The following is a 26622-nucleotide window of genomic DNA, read 5'->3' as shown; positions in this document are numbered from 1 at the left end:
TGTGAGTACTCACACACCAGATTTTTTTTACATACCTCAGAAGGAAGATACCTCAATATCTGGAAGCACTGTCTCATGTACAATTGTTAATGCTATCTCTGAAATGTCTAACAAAATGTTGACTTGATCATTTCATCAAGACCCTCTAATCACAAGTTGGAACTAGTGGTCAACATTGGGACAATGCAGCCCAAAATAACAGGGCTGAATATTTTCATGGAGGTAAGCACTACACTTCTGATGGGTTTAAAGATTGTATTACATTATCTAAAAGTGAGAAAGTAAACCCCAGCTGCTGTTATTCTTTTCACGGGGAAGGACAAATCCCATTATGCCATGAATGTTTCATTGCTGAACAACCATAGATATTTTTCCTCTAATTTGGCTCCCGTTCCTCCCAACAGTGAGCAAGACCTGCCAGCAGAGCTCACTGGAGCAGGGAGACATCCCATCATCCTTTTGGCGCCTGACAAAGTACACTTTTTTTTCTTCTAAATAACACTATAGTAACATCTTCTGCACAAAGTTACATTCCTTTCCTAATAAGATTGGTGTTAAGTGGGAAAGAATCCTAAAGATGGTCCAATGGGCATGGTCTGAAGCCTCTCGTCATCTCAGTATGTTGAACCACCTGATTTCCTGCAGGCTTGAGATTCAGATCCTGCTGAACGATGTTAAGCAGTCGATTAACCACATGCAGGGGACGCTGAACACCATGCAGGGGCAGTGTATTGAGTTGCAGACTGCCATATCTAAGGTAGTGTCAGATGAGTCTCAGATACAGAAGAATAAGTCTATGATGGTATGGTGATAATGATTGAGATGGTGATTATAATAATGATGACTAGCTTTACCCCACCCTACAGGCTGTAAATCATTGGATCTGATTAATTCAATTCAATGCAATTCAATATTTGAGGACTGCAACCATAGAAATACAATTTATTTACACTAATAATAAGCTATTGTCAACTTCCCGTCTATGGTTATCTTGGTTGTAAATTTAACTGGGGCCACATGAATAATTGTTAGGCTACTCATTTTGAATCCACCGGTGGCAACTTGTGTGACCATAAAAGTCTGTGTGGGCACTGGGCACAGTAAAATAATTTGGTTACTGATCTGTCCTACATCATAGAAGGCCCTTCAAGTTGGAACTAGGAAATTCTGACATTTCTGACTCGCTAACTCGTTATGGAATGATGATTTCAAGTTTCCCACTTGTGAAGTATCAGAATCAACCAGTAGGAAGATCTACGCTAATAACTTACATTCATTTTAACTCGGAGGTTCCAAGTTTCTGATGGCATGTGAATGCGTCAATAATTGCCATGGTCATTTTGAATGTTCAGTCAGTGAGCATTATGGGTAATTGTCCTACATACTTACATCAAATACTGTAGTAACAGTGCCATTCCAAACACAATACATGTGAAAATTAACAAAGATACAAAATATTGCAAAAGTGAAGAAAATCTGTTTAAAATTGTAGTAGGAAATGCCCCTGCAGCAGGGAGGCTTATGGTATTATATTATATTGTAGATAACATTAATATAATTTGTGTATTTGCAGTATCAGTACACATACAAATGAAAGTATATGCTAGGGATTAATCTACCCTGAGTGAACAAAACATTAAGAACACCTTCCTATTGAGATTATTTTTTAGGGAATGACAATATGCTCTATATTATACCTTCAGATCATCACACCAGCCGAAGTTGCTGTGCAGAGGGAGGAGATCGTCCTAGCATCAGGCCTCATCCCGTCACAGAGGAAGGGTATCCTCCAAACAGCCAGTGTCCCTTCACAGAGGGAGGGGATTCTCTCAGCCGCCAGCATCAATGCACAGAGGGAGGAGATCCTCCGATCATCAGGCCTCATCCCGTCACAGAGGAAGGGTATCCTACAAACAGCCAGTGTCACTGCGCAGAGGGAGGAAATCGTCCCAATGGCCAGCGTCCCTGTGCACAGGGAGGGGATTGTCCCAAGGGCTAGTGTCCCTGCTGAGAGGGAGGAGATCCTCCGAGCATCAGGCCTCATCCCTGCACGGAGGGAGGGGATCCTCCAAACAGCCAGTGTCCCTGCACAGAGGTAGGGGATTCTCCGAGCAGCTAGCATCACTGCGCAGAGGGAGGAGATCCTCAGAGCATCAGGCCTCATCCCTGCACATAGGGAGGGGATCCTCCGAGCATCAGGCCTCACCCCTACAAAGAGGGAGGGGATTCTTCCAGCAGCTTCTATCACTGCGCAGAAGAATAAGATCCTCAGAGCATCACAACTCACCCCTGCACAAAGGGAGTTGATCCTCCTGATGACCAGTGTCACTGCGCAGAGAAAGGGAATCTTCCCAAAGGCCAGCGTCCCTGCGCACAGGGAGTGGATCGTCCCAAAGGCTGGTGTCCCTGCAGAGAGGGAGGAGATCCTCCTCACAGCCAGTGTCCCTGTGAAGAATGAAAACAATCATCCACAACCACCTCCCATTATCCCCATTGTGGCACCACTGTGGAAATGGGATGGTGGAGCGTGTATTCCACCTGTGGATTTCTATTCCAAGAGAAGAGGTCACTTAACCTTACCTAATTAGTAAAGAAATTACCATTGTGATAGCGTGAGAATAAGTTGTGATAGGTTAAATGTACGGCTCATGTGAGTGTATATCTGTAATACTTTCATGCATTTTCTACATAAAACAGGTTTAGCTACATTTTACTTTGACATTTGAGTCATTTAGCAGAAGCTCTTATCCAGAGCGACTTACAGTAGTGAGTGTATACATTTTCATACTCCCGTAAATCTCTCCAGGATTTCGCATGTTTTTTTTGATATTTGCAGATAAATATGCTAGATTTTGCAGTGACAATTATGACATTTTGCATAGCAATATGCAATTGTTTTGTCCATTTGTTGCAAAAATGCGCTGACAAGGGAAAAAACTGTGTTGACGTGTGTCTTGATTAAACCATATTATGCAGTAAATGTGCGGTGATTGGTTGAAATTGCAAGCCCTCTTTTCGTACTGTGGTAATGGGTCAGTTCTTTGAGATAATATTCTGATGATGTGACTATTTTATGCAGAAATAGTTTGGCGATTGGTCAAATTTGTAAGCCCTCACATAATATGCAGGGAATTGTTGATTTTGCAACCCAAACAATGCGATCGCAGAGTCCTGGAGTAACCTCCCAGTAATCCCTGCGACTGCGTGTAGGTTAAGATTGGGTTGTAACAGAGTATCAGAGCGAGACGTTCCTATCTGTCAGCTAATAATTGTTCTGTATGGTGACATGAGCAGAGTGGCCTGACTTCTCCCACTTATTACAGATGTCCGACTTAGGTATGTTGAGCATCCTGCTATGATGTCCATCACCAAGCCGGAACACTCCGATGCCAACCCTCAGTTCCAGACTGGCACCCGGCCGGTGGCTGAGCCCGAGACCCCTGCTGTTCACAATAACAGTGGAGGCTGGCTCAGCTGGTTCTTTGGGAGTGGAAGAGCTAATAAGAAGGAGGTTCATCTACCTGAGGACAAAGACAGATCTGTTAGGAACTGGTTCCTAACACTATATTCTATGTAGAGACAATTGAGTGGATTTTGTTTTTAAAAAATTGTAGCTTGCTTCACATTGCTCATATCTTCTTCCTCAGATTGTCTGGGATCCAACTCTGCACAGATGGGTTAACAAAACTGAGCCCAAGGCTGAGGTACACACTTAAATTCAATTAAATTCAAAACAGTGAACAACCATTGTATTTCAACTGTGATAATATTACTAACAATTTGGAAAAATTGTTGATGTGTTTTACAGAACAAGTGTGTACAACCACCTCCACCGATGGGGACATATGGATATCAGGGGAACACTGGCAATGTCCCCAAAGGAGTGAATCCCTACTCTACGAAAGCAGGTGAATATTGCTTTAGAATACATGTGGTTTAACCAAAACTGTGTCAGCCAATCATAGATGTCCCTGGTGATCTCCTGCTAACACCTTTCCCACTACCAGCAGGCCTATGGGGCAGCAGATACCCTACAATGCATTTCAATGATGGGACCAACTCAAAGCTTCCAAGCCATGGGCCTGGACTGCTTACTAGACAGCTCTCTGGCTTGCTCCCTTCTTCACACTTTGACCTCATGGCACCAATGGTTGTGCCACCTGACACTCTACCTTACTAAGGTATGACTCTGGAAAATCCTTCCAAATTGTATCCATTCATCATTAACTGAGATTTTACTTGAACATAGCAAATGGCTGAGGTAGCAAGAATGTTAACTATTTTTTTGTTTTGTCCAACAGGCCAATTAACCAGAGTGGATTTGCCAAACATAGATTTTTTCAGTGTTAAAAAACTTCAGCATTAAAAAATATAAAAATATAATTTTTTTATTAAATCTCTCCTTTGTGTCCTCATGTAATTTGATGTGTTCTATCATCGTTTACAATGCTTATTGCTTCTGCATTGCTTTAGTTACAGACAAGTGTATATTATACACATATATTTTATTTTAGAAATGCATTTTGGATTTCCTACATTTACTCACTGTACAGACAAATATATTTTATACACATATATTTTTTTAAACATTTTTTCAAATGTAATCCATAGACAGATCTAAATATATTTAGATGCATTTGGAATTTCTAAATGTCAATATTTTTACTATCTGTGTCACGTGTTTATGTCCATCCTGTTTACACCTCACACAGATGGTCAGTGGCTTAAAAAAGAAGACAACAGTAACATGTCAGGTATAGTTTAAATGTATTCATTGTTGAGTTTGCACCTCAATATGACACTTGAAATATTTCACAGAAGACTGAAATGTAACCAAATCAAATCAAATTTATTTATATAGCCCTTCGTACATCAGCTGATATCTCAAAGTGCTGTACAGAAACCCAGCCTAAAACCCCAAACAGCAAGCAATGCAGGTGTAGAAGCACGGTGGCTAGGAAAAACTCCCTAGAAAGGCCAAAACCTAGGAAGAAACCTAGAGAGGAACCAGGCTATGTGGGGTGGCCAGTCCTCTTCTGGCTGTGCCGGGTGGAGATTATAACAGAACATGGCCAAGATGTTCAAATGTTCATAAATGACCAGCATGGTCGAATAATAATAAGGCAGAACAGTTGAAACTGGAGCAGCAGCACGGTCAGGTGGACTGGGGACAGCAAGGAGTCATCATGTCAGTTAGTCCTGGGGCATGGTCCTAGGGCTCAGGTCCTCCGAGAGAGAGAAAGAAAGAGAGAATTAGAGAGAGCATATGTGGGGTGGCCAGTCCTCTTCTGGCTGTGCCGGGTGGAGATTATAACAGAACATGGCCAAGATGTTCAAATGTTCATAAATGACCAGCATGGTCGAATAATAATAACGCAGAACAGTTGAAACTGGAGCAGCAGCACGGCCAGGTGGACTGGGGACAGCAAGGAGTCATCATGTCAGGTAGTCCTGGGGCATGGTCCTAGGGCTCAGGTCTTCTAGGTCTCTCTAGAAAGAGAGAATTAGAGAACGCACACTTAGATTCACACAGGACACCGAATAGGACAGGAGAGGTACTCCAGATATAACAAACTGACCCTAGCCCCCCGACACATAAACTACTGCAGCATAAATACTGGAGGCTGAGACAGGAGGGGTCAGGAGACACTGTGGCCCCATCCGAGGACACCCCCGGACAGGGCCAAACAGGAAGGATATAACCCCACCCACTTTGCCAAAGCACAGCCCCCACACCACTAGAGGGATATCTTCAACCACCAACTTACCATCCTGAGACAAGGCTGAGTATAGCCCACAAAGATCTCCGCCATGGCACAACCCAAGGGGGGGCGCCAACCCAGACAGGATGACCACATCGGTGAATCAACCCACTCAGGTGACGCACCCCTTCCAGGGACGGCATGAGAGAGCCCCAGTAAGCCATTGACTCAGCCCCTGTAATAGGGTTAGAGGCAGAGAATCCCAGTGGAAAGAGGGGAACCGGCCAGGCAGAGACAGCAAGGGCGGTTCGTTGCTCCAGAACCTTTCCGTTCACCTTCCCACTCCTGGGCCAGACTACACTCAATCATATGACCCACTGAAGAGATGAGTCTTCAGTAAAGACTTAAAGGTTGAGACCGAGTTTGCGTCTCTGACATGGGTAGGCAGACCGTTCCATAAAAATGGAGCTCTATAGGAGAAAGCCCTGCCTCCAGCTGTTTGCTTAGAAATTCTAGGGACAATTAGGAGGCCTGCGTCTTGTGACCGTAGCGTACGTGTAGGTATGTACGGCAGGACCAAATCAGAGAGATAGGTAGGAGCAAGCCCATGTAATGCTTTGTAGGTTAGCAGTAAAACCTTGAAATCAGCCCTTGCTTTGACAGGAAGCCAGTGTAGAGAGGCTAGCACTGGAGTAATATGATCAAATTTTTTGGTTCTAGTCAGGATTCTAGCAGCCGTATTTAGCACCAACTGAAGTTTATTTAGTGCTTTATCCGGGTAGCCGAAAAGTAGAGCATTGCAGTAGTCTAACCTAGAAGTGACAAAAGCATGGATTAAAATTTCTGCATCATTTTTGGACAGAAAGTTTCTGATTTTTGCAATGTTACGTAGATGGAAAAAAGCTGTCCTTGAAATGGTCTTGATATGTTCTTCAAAAGAGAGATCAGGGTACAGAGTAACACCGAGGTCCTTCACAGTTTTATATGAGACGACTGTACAACCATTAAGGTTAATTGTCAGATTCAACAGAAGATCTCTTTGTTTCTTGGGACCTAGAACAAGCATCTCTGTTTTGTCTGAGTTTAAAAGTAGAAAGTTTGCAGCCATCCACTTCCTTATGTCTGAAACACATGCTTCTAGCAAGGGCAATTTTGGGGCTTCACCATGTTTCATTGAAATGTACAGCTGTGTGTCATCCGCATAGCAGTGAAAGTTAACATTATGTTTTCGAATAACATCCCCAAGGGGTAAAATATATAGTGAAAACAATAGTGGTCCCAAAACGGAACCTTGAGGAACACCGAAATTTACAGTTGATTTGTCAGAGGACAAACCATTCACAGAGACAAACTGATATCTTTCCGACAGATAAGATCTATACCAGGCTAGAACTTGTCCGTGTAGACCAATTTGGGTTTCCAATCTCTCCAAAAGAATGTGGTGATCGATGGTATCAAAAGCAGCACTAAGGTCTAGGAGCACGAGGACAGATGCAGAGCCTCGGTCCGATGCCATTAAAATGTCATTTACCACCTTCACAAGTGCCGTCTCAGTGCTATGATGGGGTCTAAAACCAGACTGAAGCATTTCGTATACATTGTTTGTCTTCAGGAAGGCAGTAAGTTGCTGCGCAACAGCCTTTTCTAAAAATGTTGAGAGGAATGGAAGATTCGATATAGGCCGATAGTTTTTTATATTTTCTGGGTCAAGGTTTGGCTTTTTCAAGAGAGGCTTTATTACTGCCACTTTTAGTGAGTTTGGTACACATCCGGTGGATAGAGAGCCATTTATTATGTTCAACATAGGAGGGCCAAGCACAGGAAGCAGCTCTTTCAGTAGTTTAGTTGGAATAGGGTCCAGTTTCGGATTGTTCTTATTTTCCTCAATTAAGTTAGAAAAATAGGATGATCGAGCAGCAGTAAGGGCTCTACGGTACTGCACGGTACTGTCTTTCCAAGCTAGTCGGAAGACTTCCAGTTTGGTGTGGCGCCATTTCCGTTCCAATTTTCTGGAAGCTTGCTTCAGAGCTCGGGTATTTTCTGTGTACCAGGGAGCTAGCTTCTTATGAGAAATGTTTTTAGTTTTTAGGGGTGCAACTGCATCTAGGGTATTGCGCAAGGTTAAATTGAGTTCCTCAGTTAGGTGGTTAACTGATTTTTGTCCTCTGGCGTCCTTGGGTAGACAGAGGGAATCTGGAAGGACATCAAGGAATCTTTGTGTTGTCTGTGAATTTATAGCACGACTTTTGATATTCCTTGGTTGGGGTCTGAGCAGATTATTTGTTGCAATTGCAAACGTAATAAAATAGTGGTCCGATAGTCCAGGATTATGAGGAAAAACATTAAGATCCACAACACTTATTCCATGGGACAAAACTAGGTCCAGCGTATGACTGTGACAGTGAGTGGGTCCAGAGACATGTTGGACAAAACCCACTGAGTCGATGATGGCTCCGGAAGCCTTTTGGACTGGGTCTGTGGACTTTTCCATGTGAATATTAAAGTCACCAAAGATTAGAATATTATCTGCTATGACTACAAGGTCCGATAGGAATTCAGGGAACTCGGTGAGGAACACTGTATATGGCCCAGGAGGCCTGTAAACAGTAGCTATAAAAAGTGATTGAGTAGGCTGCATAGATTTCATGACTAGAAGCTCAAAAGACGAAAACGTCTTTTTTTTTTTTGTAAATTAAAATTTGCTATCGTAGATGTTAGCAACACCTCTGCCTTTGCGGGATGCACGTGGGATATGTTCACTAGTGTAGCCAGGAGGTGAGGCCTCATTTAACACAGTAAATTCATCAGGCTTAAGCCATGTTTCAGTCAGGCCAATCACATCAAGATTATGGTCAGTGATTAGTTCATTGACTATAATTGCCTTTGAAGTAAGGGATCTAACATTAAGTAGCCCTATTTTGAGATGTGAGGTATCATGATCTCTTTCAATAATGACAGGAATGGAGGTGGTCTTTATCCTAGTGAGATTGCTAAGGCGAACACCGCCATGTTTAGTTTTGCCCAACCTAGGTCAAGGCACAGACACGGTCTCAATGGTGATAGCTGAGCTGACTACACTGACTGTGCTAGTGGCAGACTCCACTATGCTGGCAGGCTGGCTAACAGCCTGCTGCCTGGCCTGCACCCTATTTCATTGTGGAGCTAGAGGAGTTAGAGCCCTGTCTATGTTGGTAGATAAGATGAGAGCACCCCTCCAGCTAGGATGGAGTCCGTCACTCCTCAGCAGGTCAGGCTTGGTTCTGTTTGTGGGTGAGTCCCAGAAAGAGGGCCAATTATCTACAAATTATATCTTTTGGGAGGGGCAGAAAACACCTATTGTGTTTATTGAGATGTACACGGAGATGCTCAGTTGGTCAATATTCCCCTCCAGTGATTCCCCAACATCTTGTCAACATGGGCCTCAAAAATTATCTCCAATATATTGTCAATGTAAAAAGCCTGTCTGATTAGAATTAATAATGTCCGACAATACATTTTTAATTCTATGCGCTATACATTTTGCTAGCATTTTTGTATCACAACACTGAAGTGTAAGGGGCCTCCAATTTTTGGGGGGACTGGATCTTTATATTTACCACTTTGAATCGTGTTTCAGTAATAATGAAGGAGTGGTTAAAACATGCTAATAACGGTCCTCTGAGGATATCAAAAAAGGTTTATCAGAGTTATCAACCTCACAAGGAGTAACTTACATTGTGGTGCTGAAACTTGAAGCAGCAGCCACGGCACAATCAATCGGAAATGGACAGCTCATGGTGCTGAAAGTATGCAAATTGGAGTAAACATTATTCATTTTAAACGTCGTCATTTTAATTAGGGATATGTGTTGGAGCCCATATCTTCCTATTTAAGAAATAAGAGGTAGGCCTACCTGTTTGACAGATGAAATTAGGCTATAGGCTGCTATATCCATAGGTATGTTAGTCAATTCCTCCACCCGCCATCACTCTTTAAATAGCCCACCTCAGTGTCTGTTAAGACTTGAAGTTAGTTCGTATGAGAGGGTATGCCATAGGCCTACCTTTTCTTAAAGAAAAGGACAAAAAATACACTGTTAGTTTAAGATTTTGAAGAAAATTAAACAGATGTGATTATATACAGTTATCTATAACAACACTTTGGTCCGCGATACTACAAGATGTAAAATAGGAATAACTGGGAAAGACGTGACTCTGATGCATATGGGGATATTGTTGTTTCATTTGGAAATAATCTAATTCTGTCACCATCAATTGATTAAGCTATTCACATTCTGTACAATAAAATACATTTAAACCCAGACAGCTTTTAGGGAAACACTTGTGACCTCTCGTTGGGTTAAGCCAAGGAAGAAGATTAGCCAGCAGTTGAAGCTTACATTTTTCTGCATCAGTAGGCCTACTCGGTCTGGGGTGGAAAGGTAGGCCTAACTTGAAAGTACCATGCTCAGATCCCTATTGACGTCTCAGAGTTAATTATTTGCAAACAGGTTCAGTTTCGTTGCAAATAATACACACTGTTTTGGCATTGTAGAAATATAATAAGATGAACACATAGGACTATCTCTCTGTCTATACTGTAATTTCAGTCATTTGTGATTTATTTAAAACGTTTCTACTAATACTGTATGGTAACTCTATTGAAGTCCACTCTTGTACAGCACACTAAAGGTGTATCTCTTTCTCTACAATTTAGGAGATTTTAAGATATTTTGTTGTTTGTGATGGTACTCTAGGTGCAAGGGCCATCCTGTGCCACCAGTCAATTGATGGTCGATCACCTTCTGACCCCGTGCTCGCCAGGTGACCCGGCTGCCATAGAATTGACCTGGTATTCGAGCCAGCAACCTTTCGGTAAGTGGCCCAATGATCTAATCTTGAGGCTACCTGCCGCCCCTTAGAATGTAGGGTGACTCCCCTAGTGGGTCCTGAACCCAGGTCAGCAGCACTACATTGCTGTGTGTCTGTATAGTTGAGGGTATATTGGTTTAGTAATACTCAATTCAGTTCTGGTACCAGAGGGGACATCAATGCTGTTACACTTAGCCAGAATCACCAAGCTACCCTGAATTAATAAAACCTGAATTCAAAAAGAACAAGATGTTGTTGTCATTATTTTATTTTAACTTGTATTATAGTATGCCCACATTTCTGTCTACTACTTTCGAATCAGGTAGCAATTAAATGTAAGGGGCTTAATACAGTTCCAGCCACTAGGGGGTACTCTGGTGAAGCCCATGGGAAATAAGGAAATGTAGATTAAGTGAATTGGGAAGAGTAAGAATGAAAAACTAAAGAAAGACTGTAAACGGCTGTTACCTGTGCTGACATGATTAAAAGTGAAGTAAACCGTACTTTTCGCGTTGTAGTTTATATGATAAGCTCATTGGAAGGGAAACATAAACAGATACATGTGCTGCCGTTCCAACTGATGTCAAGTTCCAACACAAATATTCATGGGGCGGCAGGGGAGCCTAGTGGTTAGAGCATTGGACTAGCGCAAATTCAAATCCCCGAGCTGACAAGGTACAAATCTGTCGTTCTGCCCCTGAACAGGCAGTTAACCCACTGTTCCTAGGCCGTCATTGAAAATAAGAATTTGTTCTTAACTGACTTGCCTAGTTAAATAAAGGTAAAAAATAAAAATACAAGTTTGAAAAAGCAATAGACTTTCACATTGTAGGTCTGTTGTTAAAACAAAATAATCATAATATATGCCATTTAGCAGATGCTTTCATCCAAAGCGACTTAGTCATTTGCGCATACATTTTACCTATGGGTTGCCACGGGAATCGAACCCACAACCCTGGTGGTGGGATCGGCTCTCCAACGCATCATTTACTAAACAGAATCCCGCAAACGTGAAAGCGCCAGAAATAAACATCGCGAGATTGTAAATATGTGTGAGAGTCAGATTTGAAAGCAGACGTTTTCATCCAAAACGATTTACAGTAATGCGTACATACATTTTGCCTATGTAAAATGAGACTTTTTCAAAGGTTTTTCCGATGCAATTTTTTACGTCTTTCTTTATAATACTGTATGTATTCAATAATTTCGAATGGATCACTTCCCAATGGGCACATACATCAATTCAATTTTTATTCCACGTTGGTTCAACGTAATTTCATTGAAATTACATGGAAACAACATTGATGCCCAGTGGGTTTATTGTGTCACAGTGAATTTTATAATCTGCAGTCAATTTCATTATGTTTTCATGTGCCATGATTCTGACATTTGACATATGATCCTCATAGGATTAGGCTAAATAGTTTCAGTGGGGCAGTAAATGTAATCTCAATACAATACGATGTGCATATAATGTACATATAGCCAATATAGCTATTAAACCCATGTTCAGTGAATGCAATCTGTGACGCAAGTGGCCGAATATGTTTGTGACGTTCCATGGAACCCACGGTATTGTTTAAAACTCGATTCTGATTGGCCTGCAGGTCATTCTACAGTGTAAATTATAAATGAAAACGTGCTTTTATATCAGTGTGACAGGTTCACAATACCGAGTTTGTCTCAAACCGTACCGACCTTTTATCAGCCTAAAGGTATCTTCACGCACGACTGGATAGGCCTTTTAGATACGCTTGTCCAAGGTAAGGATATGAGTCAAGCTATAGCCTACTTTTAATGTTTTAGTTCCGAACTCAAGTTACTCCAGTCAAGTGATTCATCGTAAAAGTTTGTTGTTTTGACTGAGCAGTCCAATGGCCAATGCTGTTTTTGGACTCTGAGACCCTTTGCTATATACTATGATGAGCGAATAACATGCATAGATTATGCATTAGGCATTGCACAAGTCAGTGTCTAGGTCAGAATATATAATAGCTTTTTCCGGCAATTCAAGTTACTCACGTCAAGTGATTTATCGTAAGAGTTAGTTAGTTGTTTTGACTGTCAAAACAAACAACTTTGATGGAATATTCCAAATTACAATGCAATTATGCATCACAAATTCACAATACTTCTTGTATTTCAATTATTCATCTAGGCCCAAGACATAAAGTTGGCTGAAAGCTGTGTAGCAATAATTCCTGCTCCTGACCCATAGGATGGTAATCACATACATGATTGGCTTAATCAAGAATCATGGATACCTTTCACGTGAGTATTCACACACCAGATATTTTTTTTACATACCTCAGCAGGAAGATACCTCAATATCTGGAAGCACTGTCTCATGTACAATTGTTAATGCTATCTCTGAAATGTCTAACAAAATGTTGACTTGATCATTTCATCAAGACCCTCTCATCACAAGTTGGAACTAGTGGTCAACATTGGGACAATGCAGCCCAAAATAACAGGGCTGAATATTTTCATGGAGGTAAGCGCTACACTTCTGATGGGTTTAAAGATTGTATTACATTATCTAAAAGTGAGAAAGTAAACCCCAGCTGCTGTTATTCTTTTCACGAGGAAGGACAAATCCCATTATGCCATGAATGTTTCATTGCTGAACAACCATAGATATTTTTCCTCTAATTTGGCTCCCGTTCCTCCCAACAGTGAGCAAGACCTGCCAGCAGAGCTCACTGGAGCAGGGAGACATCCCATCATCCTTTTGGCGCCTGACAAAGTACACTTTTTTTCCTTCTAAATAACACTATAGTAACATCTTCTGCACAAAGTTACATTCCTAATAAGATTGGTGTTAAGTGGGAAAGAATCCTAAAGATGGTCCAATGGGCATGGTCTGAAGCCTCTCGTCATCTCAGTATGTTGAACCACCTGATTTCCTGCAGGCTTGAGATTCAGATCCTGCTGAACGATGTTAAGCAGTCGATTAACCACATGCAGGGGACGCTGAACACCATGCAGGGGCAGTGTATTGAGTTGCAGACTGCCATGTCTAAGGTAGTGTCAGATGAGTCTCAGATACAGAAGAATAAGTCTATGATGGTATGGTGATAATGATTGAGATGGTGATTCTAATAATAATGACTAGCTTTACCCCACCCTACGGGCGGTAAATCATTGGATCTGATTAATTCAATTCAACGCAAACCAATCTTTGAGGACTGCAACCATAGAAATACAATTTATTTACACTAATAATAAGCTATTGTCAACTTCCCGTCAATGGTTATCTTGCTCATTGCTCACATGCCAATTGCTCACGGTTCCCCTATTTGTGTAACTATTATTGATTTCTCGCAGAAAAACAATTTGGTTGTAAATGTAACTGGGGCCACCGTAAATAATTGTTAGGCTACTCATTTTGAATCCACCGGTGGCAACTTGTGTGACCATAAAAGTCTGTGTGGGCACTGGGCACAGTAAAATAATTTGGTTACTGACCTGTCCTACATCATAGAAGAACCTTCAAGTCGAAACTAGGAAATTCTGACATTTCTGACTCGCTAACTCATTATGGAATGATGATTTCAAGTTTCCCACTTGTGAAGTATCAGAATCAACCAGTAGGAAGCTCTACGCTAATAACTTACATTCATTTTAACTCTGAGGTTCCAAGTTTCCGATGGCATGTGAATGCGTCAATAATTGCCATGGTCATTTTGAATGTTCAGTCAGTGAGCATTATGGGTAATTGTCCTACATACATACATCAAATGATGTAGTAACAGTGCCATTCCAAACACGATAAATGTGAAAATTAACGAAGATAATGATACAAAATAAAAGTGAAGAAAATATGTTGAAAATTGTAGTAGGAAATGCCCCTGCAGCAGGGAGGCTTATGGTATTATAATATATTGTAGATAACATTAATATAATTTGTGTATTTGCAGTATCAGTACACATACAAATGAAAGTATATGCTAGGGATTCATCTACACTCAGTGACCAAAACATTAAGAACACCTTCCTATTGAGTAGATTTTTTAGGGAATGACAATATGCTCTATATTATACCTTCAGATCATGACAGTAACCGAAGTTGCTGTGCAGAGGGAGGAGAACGTCCGAGCATCAAGCCTCATCCCGTCACAGAGGAAGGGTATCCTTCAAACAGCCAGTGTCACTTCACAGAGGGAGGGGATTCTCTCAGCCGCCAGCATCAATGCACAGAGGGAGGAGATCCTCCAATCATCAGGCCTCATCCCTGCACGGAGGGAGGGGATCCTCCAAACAGCCAGTGTCACTGCGCAGAGGGAGGAAATCGTCCCAATGGCCAACGCCCCTGCGCACAGGGAGGGGATTGTCCCAAAGGCTAGTGTCCCTGCTGAGAGGGGGGTGATCCTCCGAGCATCAGGCCTCATCCCTGCTCAGAGGAAGGGGATCCTCCAAACAGCCAGTGTCCCTGCACAGAGGGAGGGGATTCACCAAACAGCCATTGTCCCTGCACCGAGGGAGGGGATTCTCCGAGCAGCTAGCATCACTGCGCAGAGGGAGGAGATCCTCCGAGCATCATGCCTCATCCCTGCACAGAGGAAGGGGATCCTCCAAACAGCCACTGTCCCTGCACAGAGGGAGGGGATTCTCCGAGCAGCTAGCATCACTGCGCAGAGGGAGGAGATCCTCAGAGCATCAGGCCTCATCCCTGCACATAGGAAGGGGATCCTCCGAGCACCAGTCCTCATCCCTACAAAGAGGGAGGGGATCCTTCCAGCAGCTTCTATCACTGCGCAGAAGAATAAGATCCTCAGAGCATCACAACTCACCCCTGCACAAAGGGAGTTGATCCTCCATATGACCAGTGTCACTGCGCAGAGAAAGGGAATCCTCCCAAAGGCCAGCGTCCCTGCGCACAGGGAGTGGATCGTCCCAAAGGCTAGTGTCCCTGCAGAGAGGGAGGAGATCCTCCTCACAGCCAGTGTCCCTGTGAAGAATGAAAACAATCACCCACAACCACCTCCCATCATCCCCATGGTGGCACCACTGTGGAAATGGGATGGTGGAGCGTGTACTCCACCTGTGGATTTCTATTCCAAGAGAAGAGGTCACTTAACCTTACCTAATTAGTAAAGAAATGACCATTGTGATAGCGTGGGAATAAGTTGTGATAGGTTAAATGTACGGCTCATGTGAGTGTATATCTGTAATACTTTCATGCATTTTCTACATAAAACAGGTTTAGCTACATTTTACTTTTACATTTTAGTCATTTAGCAGATGCTCTTATCCAGAGTGACTTACAGTAGTGAGTGTATACATTTTCATACTCCCGTAAATCTCTCCAGGATTCGCATGGATTTTTTTGATATTTGCAGATAAATATGCTAGATTTTGCAGCGACAATTATGACATTTTGCATAGCAATATGCAATTGTTTCGTCCAATTTGTTGCAAAAATGAGCTGACAAGGGAAAAGACGGTGTTGACGTGTGTCTTGATTAAACCATATTATGCAGTAAATGTGTGGTGATTGGTTGAAATTGCGAGCCCTCTTTTTGTACTCTGGTAATGGTTCAGTTCTATGCGATGATAATATTGTGATGATGTGACTATTTTATGCAGAAATAGTTTGGCGATTGGTCAAATTTGTAAGCCCTCACATAATATGCAAAGAATTGTTGATTTTGCAACCAAAACAATGCGATCGCAGAGTCCTGGAGTAACCTCCCAGTAATCCCTGTGACTGCATGTAGGTTAAGATTGGGTTGTAACAGAGTATCAGAGCGAGATGTTCCTATCTGTCAGCTAGTAATTGTTCTGTATGGTGACATGAGCAGAGTGGCCTGACTTCTCAGACTTATTACAGATGTCCGACTTGGATATGTTGAGCATCCTGCTATGATGTCCATCACCAAGCCGGAACACTCCGATGCCAACCCTCAGTTCCAGACTGGCACCCGGCCGGTGGCTGAGCCCGAGACCCCTGCTCTTCACAATAACAGTGGAGGCTGGCTCAGCTGGGTCTTTGGGAGTGGAAGAGCTAATAAGAAGGAGGTTCATCTACCTGAGGACAAAGACAGATCTGTTAGGAACTGGTTCCTAACACTATATTCTATGTAGAGACAATTGAGTGGATTTTGTTTTTAAAAAATTGTGGCTTGCGACACATTGCTCATATCTTCTTCCTCAGATTGTCTGGGATCCAACTCTGCACAGATGGGTTAACAAAACTGAGCCCACGGCTGAGGTACACACTTAAATTCAATGAATTTAAAAACAGTGAACAACCATTGTGTTTCAACTTGTTGATGTGTTTTACAGAACAAGTGTGTACCACCACCTCCACCGATGGGGACATATGGATATCAGGGGAACACTGGCAGTGTCCCCAAAGGAGTGAATCCTTACTCTATGAAAGCAGGTGAATATTGCTTTAGAATACATGTGGTTTAACCAAGACTGTGTCAGCCAATTATAGATGTCCCTGGTGATCTGCTAACACCTTTCTCACTACCAGCAGGTCTATGGGGCAGCAGATACCCTACAATGCATTTCAATGATGGGACCAACTCAAAGCCTCCAAGCCATGGGCCTGGACTGCTTACTAGACAGCTCTCTGGCTTGCTCCCTCCTTCACACTTTGACCTCATGGCACCAATGGTTGTGCCACCTGACACTCTACCCTACTGAGGTATGACTCTGGAAAATCCTTCCAAATTGTATCCATTCATCATTAACTGAGATTTTACTTGAACATAGCAATTGGCTGAGGTAGCAAGAATGTTAACTATTTGTTGTTTTGTCCAACAGGCCAATTGCCCAGAGTGTGAATCTATTAAAAGATGATATTTTAATTAAATCTCTACTTTGTGTCCTCATGTTCACATTACTTTCATGTGTTCTATCATCATTTACAATGCTTATTGCTTCTGCATTGCTTTACTTTACTGACAAGTATATATTATACACATATATTTTATTTTAGACATTACAAAAACATTGTAATGTGCATTTTGGATTTCCTACATTTGCTTACTGTACATATTTTATACACATATGTAAAACAAATCAAATAGAAAAATAAACTTTTTTAATGTATTCCATAGACAGAACGGAATATATTTAGATGCATTTTGAATTCCTAAATGTCAATTCTTTTATTTTCTGTGTCACGTGTTTATGCACATTTATGTACATCCTGTTTACGTTACTCTTCCAATGAGCTTATCATATAAACTACACCGCGAAAAGTACGGTTTACTGCACTTTTAATCATGTCAGCAAAGGTAACAGCCATTTACAGTCTTTCTTTAGTTTTTCATTCTTACTCTTCCCAATTCACTTAAACTATATTTCTTCACCAGAGTACCCCCTAGTGGCTGAAATACATATGTACTAAGCCCCTTACAACACCCCCAAACATTTCACTGGCTTCAAAACAAACAGAAGATGTAAGTACTGGTCATGAGAACAACGGAGAAAACTGGCCTAACAGCCACATAACTATCTAGACATGTCCAGTCTGCCTTTATGTGCAAAGACGAAACCCCCACTAAACATTATCACACTGTGATTAGTAAAGGTAAACGAGAAAATATATACACATCAGAACATCTCTAGTTGGTATCCTGATAATAGCTTGGCAGCCCTAAAGTGTTATAGGTTAGAATGTCTCTGGGCCTCCTCTGCCGGGCCGAACGGCGGGGCAAGGTCATGGGTGACCCCAATGAATCAGTGTCCACTTCATCATGAGATGACTGAGTCTCTGAGCCCTTAGCTGTTTCCATATTTACCCCGGTCCTCTCCAGGCTCTCTCTGAGGACTGGCTGGCACTCCTTCACAGTGAAGTTTCTATCAGTCTGACCCCGTTCCTCACTATTATCTGATACTAGTTGTGTGCTACTCTGTCTGCTCTCTTCATCCCTACGTGGCCTATTGATGAATACTGGATAAGAATCCTCATCTGAGCTCTGACTCAGCGCTCTCCCCATTTTGCTGATTTTGCTGGGGTGGTTCCCTTCTCCACAGACCTCTACTGGGTGTTTCAACAGGTTCCTCAAATGGTAGGGAATTACATGACATGAGCATAATGCGATGCAGAACCCGGGCCCTGCCTGTACCCCTCTTGGGTTTGAACTCATAGACAGGGCTGTCATCACATTTCCTGGTTACCACCACATGTATTTGGTCCTCCCAGTGTGATCTTAGCTTTCCCGGCCCCCCACGTTCTGACATGTTCCTCACCGGTACACGATCCCCTGAGACCAGAACCCAACTCATTTTCTTCCGATCGTAGTAGGCTTTTCCCTTTGCTGTTGATTTCTCCATGTTTCTACTGGCGATGTCAAAGGCTTCAGCCATCTGTGGCTGCCACTCCTTAGCATAATCCTGGTATGATTTCTCCTGTTCCTTTATCTGTAACCCAAAGACAAGGTCAACAGGTAGCAGTGGAGCCCTTCCAAATAGCAGGAAATACGGTGAGAACACAGTAGCATCACTGGTGGTACAATTATATGCATGAATGACCTTGTTCAGATCATTTCCCCAGTTGGCCATTTTCTCTTCATCTAGTGTGTGCAACATTGACAACAGTGTACGGTTAAATCTCAGATTCCCCTGTGGATGATATGGAGAGGTACTGGAATTGGCTATTCCCATACAGTTCTGCAAGGCTATGAATAACTGATTTTCAAACTCTCTTCCCTGATCATGATGGATTTCTGAAACAAAGCAAAACTTTGGGAAAAAATCATCGAAAAGCATTTTTTGCTGCAGTTTTCCCTGACTTATTTCTGGTGGGGTAGGCTTGTGCAAATTTTGTAAAGTTATCTAAAATAACTCAAATGTACTCGTAGCCCCCTCTGCTTTTCTCCAAATGCACATAGTCAATTGAAATCATCTGGAAAGGAGCTGTAGCTCGTACATGTTGCATTGAGGCCCTAGTTAATACACTGGGTTTCTTTTGTTTGATACACTTACACACTTTGGTGATAAAGTGTTCAATGTCATGTTGCATGTGCGGCCAATAAAAGCATCCTCGTCAAATCAAATCAAATGTATTTGTCACATACACATGTTTAGCAGATGTTAATGCAAGTGTAGCGAAATGCTTGTGCTTCTAGTTCCGACCACGCAGTAATATCTAACAAGTAATTTAACCTAACAATTTCACAACAACTACCTTATACACACAAGTGTAAAGGAATGAATACGAATATGTACAAAAAAATATATAAATGAGTGATGGCCGAACGGCTTAGGCAAGATGCAGTAGATGGTATAGATTACAGTATATACATATGAGATGAGTAATGTAGGGTATGAAAACATTATATGAAGTGGCATTGTTTAAAGTGGCAAGTGATACATTACATCAAGATGGCAAGATGCAGTAGATGGTATAGAGTACAGTATATACATATGAGATGAGTAATGTAGGGTATGAGAACATTATATAAAGTGGCATTGTTTTAAATGGCTAGTACTAAGTTCAACACTCTTTCTGTTCCTAGATGGCCATTTCAGTGTGTAAGTACTTGGAAATCAGTGTTCTATACTGACTTGGTACCACACCTTGTGTCCTTTTTGCTGTTTTCTTTACGCCTTTTTCTCCCCAATTTCGTGGTATCCAATTGTTTTTTAGTAGCTACTATCTTGTCTCATCGCTACAACTCCCGTATGGGTTCGGGAGAGACGAAGGTTGAAAGTCATGCGTCTTCCGATACACAACCCAACCAACGCGCATCCAACCCGGAAGCCAGCCGCACCAATTTGTCGGAGGAAACACTGTGCACCTGGCAACCTTGGTTAGCGCGCACTGCGCCCGGCCCGCCACAGGAGTCGCTGGTGCGCGATGAGACAAGGACATCCCTACCGGCCAAGCCCTCCCTAACCCGGACGACACTAGGCCAATTGTGCGTCACCCCACGGACCTCTCGGTCGCGGCCGGTTACGACAGAGAGAGTCTCTGATGGCGCAGCTGGCGCTGCAGTACAGCGCCCTTAACCACTGCGCCACCCGGGAGGCCTCTTTTTGCTGTTTTCCTTTGTAATAATCCATCTGGTGAGGGATGGAGCCTGTTCCACTCTTGCAGTAACTGTTTGACTTTGTATGACTCTTGTTGACATTCCGAAGTGAGTGTTTCTCTGTGCATTCTTCCATGTAATGTTCAGCATGCAAAGGAGAGTGTGACAGAAAGTCTGCGTCAGTGTTTACCTTTCCAGGACGATACTTCAGTGTGAGATTAAAGTCAGACAGCTCTGCCACCCAGCGATGACCAGTGGCATTCAGTCTTGCTGTAGTTAGTACATATGTCAAGGGGTTATTATCACTGTACACTGTCACAGAGGGAGCATAAAATAGGTCATCTCGGAATCGCTCAGTCACTGCCCATTTGAGGGCCAAGAATTCCGTTTCCCTGAGTGAAGGTGATAGTTTCTCTCTGATTGAGTCAGGATGCGGGAGCCATATCCAATGACTCTCAGTTTGCCACTTTGTCGTTGGTATAACACCCCTCCCAATCCCTCTTTGCAGGCATGAACATGCAGGATAAAAGGGTTCTTGAAATCTGGGTAAGCATGCACAGGTGGATTAGTCAACACACTCACCAAGTGTTCTAATGCTCTCTGGTGAGCATCCTCCCATATAACTTTCTGGTGGGGCAGAGCCTGTCCCGACTGCATAGCTACCTTGGTCCTTTGCTTCCCGGATGCCGGGGTCTCCGACTTCACTGCTAGTAAGTCATAGAGACATTTAGCATGTTGTGAAAAGTTCTGTACATAACCCCTATAGTACCCTATAGTGTCTTGCACTCAGGCAGACTAAATAACTTTTTTGCCCGCTTTGAGGACAATACAGTGCCACTGACACAGCACGCAACCAAAACATGCGGACTCTCCTTCACTGCAGCCGACGTGAGTAAAACATTTAAACGTGTTAACCCTCGCAAGGCTGCAGGCCCAGACGGCATCCCCAGCCGCGCCCTCAGAACATGTGCAGACCATCTGGCTGGTGTGTTTACGGACATATTCAATCAATCCTTATCCCAGTCTGCTGTTCCCACATGCTTCAAGAGGGCCACCATTGTCCCTGTTCCCAAGAAAGCTAAGGCAACTGAGCTAAACGACTACCGCCCCGTAGCACTCACTTCTGTCATCATGAAGTGCTTTGAGAGACTAGTCAAGGACCATATCACCTCCACCCTACCTGACACCCTAGACCCACTCCAATTTGCTTACCGCCCAAATAGGTCCACAGACGATGTCATCTCAACCACACTGCACACTGCCCTAACCCATCTGGATAAGAGGAATACCTATGTGAGAATGCTGTTCATCGACTACAGCTCAGCATATAACACCATAGTACCCTCCAATCTTTTCATCAAGCTCGAGACCCTGGGTCTCGACCCCGCCCTGTGCAACTGGGTACTGGACTTCCTGACGGCCCGCCCCCAGGTGGTGAGGGTAGGTAACAACATCTCCACCCCGCTGATCCTCAAAACTGGGGCCCCACAAGGGTGCGTTCTGAGCCCTCTCCTGCTCTCTACTCCCTGTTCACCCATGACTGCGTGGCCATGCACGCCTCCAACTCAATCATCAAGTTTGCGGACGACACTACAGTGGTAGGCTTGATTACCAACAACGACGAGACGGCCTACAGGGAGGAGGTGAGGGTCCTCGGAGTGTGGTGTCAGGAAAGTAACCTCACACTCAACGTCAACAAAACAAAGGAGATGATTGTGGACTTCAGGAACAGCAGAGGGAGCACTCCCCTATCCACATCGAAGGGACAGTAGTGGAGAGGGTAGTAAGTTTTAAGTTCCTCGGCGTACACATCACAGACAAACTGAATTGGTCCACCCACACAGACAGCATGGTGAAGAAGGCGCAGCAGCGCCTCAGGAGGCTGAAGAAATTCGGCTTGTCACCAAAATCACTCACAAACTTCTACAGATGCACAATCGAGAGCATCCTGTCGGGCTGTATCAGGGTAGTGAGGTCTGCACAACGCATCACCGGGGGCAAACTACCTGCCCTCCAGGACACCTATACCACCCGATGTCACAGGAAGGCCATAAAGATCATCAAGGACAACAACCACCCGAGCCACTGTCTGTTCACCCCACTATCATCCAGAAGGCGAGGTCAGTACAGGTGCATCAAAGCAGGGACAGAGAGACTGAAAAACAGCTTCTATCTCAAGGCCATCAGACTGTTAAACAGCCACCACTAACATTGAGTGGCTGCTGCCAACACACTGACTCAACTCCAGCCACTTTAATAATGGGAATTGATGGGAATTGATGTAAAATATATCACTAGTCACTTTAAACAATGCTACTTAATATAATGTTTACATACCCTACATTATTCATCTCATATGTATATGTATATACTGTACTCTATATCATCTACTGCATCTTTATGTAATACATGTATCACTAGCCACTTTAAACTATGCCACTTTGTTTACATACCCTACATTACTCATCTCATATGTATATACTGTACTCGATACCATCTACTGCATCTTGCCTATGCCGTTCTGTACCATCACTCATTCATATCTTTATGTACATATTCTTTATCCCTTTTTGGAATTGTTAGGTTAGATTACTCGTTTGTTATTACTGCATTGTCGGAACTAGAAGCACAAGCATTTCGCTACACTCGCATTTACATCTGCTAACCATGTGTATGTGACAAATACATTTGATTTGATTTGAGTTTAATGCCCCATTTATTTTGCTGCCTTAGTACCTGACGGACATCTTCCCCATGTTGTTTAAATGACTGACTAAAAATAAGAACGTCATCCAAATATGCTATACAGATTCTACCTCTTATCCCCTCTAAACTTTCCTCCATGCTTCGTTGGAAGGCAGAGGGACTGTTTGATAAGCCAAAGGGAATTATTTTCCTTTCATATAAGGCCCAAGGGGTGCTGAAGGCAGTGTATTTTCTGGACTCCTCTCCCACGAAGCCTTGGTGGTATGCCTTTCCTTGATCTAAACTCATGGTTTACAGTTTTTCTCCCAAACCATCAACTATTTCCTGTATACAGGGTATGGGATGCCTGTCCGGAACAGTCGTCTTGTCCAATCCTCTGTAATCAACACAAAGTCTTAAAATCCCATATTTTCTCTGTACGCAGACCAAAGGTGATACGTATGAGGAAGTTGACTTCCTGATGAAGTTTTGGTTCAGCAGCCCCTGAAGGTGGCTTTTCACCTCAGCATACAAGGGGCGTGGCACATCTCCATTCTGAGATTTTCAATACACCCTATGTCATTGTCATCTTTGGCGAAAACAGCTGATTCCTCTCTGAGCATCTGTTTGACTAATTCTTGTTGGTCTTGGCTCAAGTGCTGAACCTCTACAGGTGGGTCCCACCACTCTATTTGACCGTTGTCAGGGCCAGGTTCCGGTGGGGATCTGTCCTGAACCTGTGCTACAGTAACCTTTTCTCCACTGGGCACAGGAACCAGGTGACACGCTACTAATCTCTGTAAAGTCCCTATCACTGTTTGTCTTGGTAAGGTGATGTCATGTTGGTAGTATTCTCTACTGTAATGTCAACTTTTCAAAGATGGCCGTTTTGATGTTTTCACGACCTGACTTTGTAGGTCCAGGCCCCAGATCACTCTCACGTTCGGTTCAAATAAATAAAGTTTTCTCCATTCCTCAGTAATGATGGATACCTGAGCCCCTGTGTCTTTACACCCTCCATATAACACCACACTCGACACTTTTTCACGAATGAGCTATGATATATGACAATGTCCTGGGGTAGTTGGCCCCCACTCTCTCTGTGTCATGGGACAAGGGGAGTTGTGGTCAGTCTTGCGGGCAATCTTACATGTAGGTTGGTGGTGTTTCCAATGATCCTGTTGGCACACTTTGGAACAATAGGCAGCTTTATGACACAATGAACACAACTTCAACTCTGACATTCTCTCTACCTTTGCACTGCAGCCACTGCAACACTGGATGGAACTAGATGTATCTGAGGTCACTCCCGGTTCCATGGTTATGACCCCCAGGCGTTTCCCGATGGATGTGCGTTGCCCCTGATCCTACATCCTACTGCCCAGTGGCTATCACTGCCACATTTGTAGCAATGATGGCAGTCTGTTGACCAGTCTCATAACAACTTTTGCATTTTCTTTTCTCCCTGTTGTTTGGACTTGGTTTTCTGTTGGAGTGATTCCTAACTGAACGGTCACCCTGGCCCTGCACTGACTGTACTAATGAGGCAACCTGACAGGTCAGTTCTTTGGTTGCTTCATGGCTCGCATCAATTTCACTCAGGAGAGGATTATACTTATTTTGTTTTCGGACTGTGGTCTGTGAGGGCTCTGCCCTGTGCACATCCCTCTCTGCTATCCCCGTTAATCTCACTCTGTACTGCGTTCACTCGTGTGGGTGTGAATTTACGGGAAATCCTGGCCTTTTGCATGCGTTCGCTTTCATTGCCCCGGGCAATTAGCATTTTCTCAAGTAACAGTTCATCACTGGTGTTAATATTCTGGAGATGTACTCTCATCTCTGCCCTGACGTTATCATGTGTTAATCCTGTAACAATTGCCTGCAGGCATTGACTCTTGACTAACTGTGCCATATTTCAGTCTTGATTGGGCACGAGCTGTGCCAACTCTGAGCCTCCGACCCATGAAGACAACCGTTCATTGACAGGCGATGCAGTTTTAACTAACGTACTTTAGCTACAAACTAGCTAAAAAAAAGTATCTTCTTTCAACATCGCTAACTAGCTAACGTTACTGTACAGCAGTAACTAGTTAACGGTTTATAGATTCCAAAAATAACGTTAGATTATGAACAATTAACTTTGGCTAGCTATCTTGAGTACAGTTAAATATCAATGGCAGGCAGATCTAACGTTAGCTAGCTAACGCCGTTGGAGGTTTGGTAACGTCAGTGTTATATTATGAAGTTACTTTTTTTGCAGCCGTTACACCACTCACTCTCAACACCTACGTTAGATAGCTAACGTTAGCTAACATTAAGTTAACGTTACCTGGATATTGGTCGTTGAAGTCCATCTCTTCTGTCCGTGAGCAGCAGTCTGGTGCAATCAGAGATGGTAGATTTACAGTTTTTGAGAAATTGGGCTGCTATTGTTAACAAGCTAGCTAATTTTACATCGGAAAAACAGAAGTTGAGTGAACCTCTTTCCTCAGTACATGAGACTTGGGCGGAGTCCAAACGACCTTTAGGTAAATGTGATCAACAGTGACAAAATCTATGACTCAAAGCATACGTACCGGTGAATCGTTGTGACATATGAAATACGAGTGAGAGTGTAATCCATGTGTAATAACTACGTACAAAATTAACGAACGTGTTAAATTATGATGTGTCGTGGAGACCTGGTCCTGATTGGTAAAGAAGCTTATTTGAAGTGTCAAAGAGTGTTATTTGACACTTCAAATAGTGTTATTTGACGTGTATCTTTTTGACACCAAAGACTCAAACGGCGTTCCATATTGCTGTCCACTTGCCTCGTTGGCGCCGACTGGATGGGACTTGTTGGCAGACTTTTCACAGTATCCTCAGAGTCCGATATTCCTTTGATTTCGTCTTTCAGTTGAAGCAGCCAAGACATTCCCTCATCCTCTGATTCCATTAAATACTCCTTCTCACAGTAATCTTCTATCAATCTTTCCTTTTACTTCAGTCATCTACACCTCCTATTCCACAACTACACACAAGTGCTGTAAATTGTCCTCAGTTAAAGTCCATAAACTCTTCGATTTCATCCAACAACGTTTCCCACTCTCGACTCATATTGTCCTATTCACGTACCAACAACGACAATGCAGGCAATGGCAAGATAACTACACTCCGTTAGGTGGTTAGCCTGCTAACGTTAGCTAGCTAGCTACTCTCCCAATGTCTCTCACTCGTTGTCCGTTCCAGGAATATGGGCCGGTGCTCACATGAAAATACATCTCAGCGGTGCCTCCAAATTTGTTACCCTTCCAATGAGTTTATCATATAAACGACAACGCGAAAAGAACGGTTTATTTCACTTTTAATCGTGTCAGCACAGGTAACAGCCGTTTACAGTATTTTTAGTCT

At 43.0% G+C, this 26622-nt stretch overlaps 2 protein-coding genes and 1 long non-coding RNA gene across 5 annotated transcripts; 2 read left to right on the top strand and 1 right to left on the bottom strand.

The window, feature by feature from the left end:
- The first annotated feature begins 2788 nt into the window (after window positions 1–2788).
- LOC116353381 (protein transport protein Sec16A-like) lies at window positions 2789–17342 on the top strand. Of its 2 annotated transcripts, none has more exons than XM_031788414.1 (4): window positions 2789–3541; window positions 3648–3704; window positions 3809–3908; window positions 17037–17342. In XM_031788414.1, exons 1-4 carry the CDS (start codon window positions 3356–3358, stop codon window positions 17207–17209), a joined length of 516 nt encoding a protein of 171 aa, XP_031644274.1. In that variant the 5' UTR covers window positions 2789–3355; the 3' UTR covers window positions 17210–17342. The 2 variants fall into 2 exon arrangements, with proteins under 2 accessions (XP_031644274.1, XP_031644275.1); XM_031788415.1 differs by lacking the exons at window positions 2789–3541; window positions 3648–3704; window positions 3809–3908 and adding exons at window positions 16214–16603; window positions 16710–16766; window positions 16841–16940.
- On the top strand, window positions 12895–15789 carry LOC116353380 (uncharacterized protein KIAA0754-like). 2 transcript variants are annotated; one of them, XM_031788412.1, is made up of 4 exons: window positions 12897–13046; window positions 13229–13298; window positions 13465–13576; window positions 14603–15789. In XM_031788412.1, the coding sequence occupies exons 3-4, from the start codon at window positions 13514–13516 to the stop codon at window positions 15644–15646; spliced, it is 1107 nt and encodes a 368-aa protein (XP_031644272.1). In that variant the 5' UTR covers window positions 12897–13046; window positions 13229–13298; window positions 13465–13513; the 3' UTR covers window positions 15647–15789. The 2 variants fall into 2 exon arrangements, with proteins under 2 accessions (XP_031644273.1, XP_031644272.1); XM_031788413.1 differs by lacking the exon at window positions 13465–13576 and having other exon boundaries at window positions 12895–13046.
- Window positions 17343–17770: 428 nt separating the features above from the next.
- LOC116353379 (uncharacterized) lies at window positions 17771–26622 on the bottom strand. Its single transcript, XR_004202795.1, has 2 exons — window positions 25559–26622; window positions 17771–18934 (listed from the first exon to the last, which is right to left on the bottom strand). It is a non-coding gene; the product is annotated as an uncharacterized LOC116353379 (long non-coding RNA).

The sequence above is a fragment of the Oncorhynchus kisutch genome, linkage group LG14 (genome assembly GCF_002021735.2).
Source record: "Oncorhynchus kisutch isolate 150728-3 linkage group LG14, Okis_V2, whole genome shotgun sequence".
NCBI classification, from domain to species: Eukaryota; Metazoa; Chordata; class Actinopteri; order Salmoniformes; family Salmonidae; genus Oncorhynchus; species Oncorhynchus kisutch.
Note: the sequence above shows the minus strand (reverse complement) of the source record. Positions and strands in the feature narration are given on the sequence as shown.

Excerpts from the sequence above, each read along its gene's own strand:
- LOC116353380 (XM_031788412.1), top strand. The coding sequence starts at position 13,514 with ATGCAGGGGACGCTGAACACCATGCAGGGGCAGTGTATTGAGTTGCAG. Across the intron at positions 13,577-14,602 it reads TGCAGACTGCCATGTCTAAG|ATCATGACAGTAACCGAAGT; the intron begins GTAGTGTCAGAT and ends TTATACCTTCAG.
- LOC116353381 (XM_031788414.1), top strand. The coding sequence starts at position 3,356 with ATGATGTCCATCACCAAGCCGGAACACTCCGATGCCAACCCTCAGTTC. Across the intron at positions 3,705-3,808 it reads AAACTGAGCCCAAGGCTGAG|AACAAGTGTGTACAACCACC; the intron begins GTACACACTTAA and ends TGTGTTTTACAG. Across the intron at positions 3,909-17,036 it reads TCCCTACTCTACGAAAGCAG|CAGGTCTATGGGGCAGCAGA; the intron begins GTGAATATTGCT and ends TCTCACTACCAG.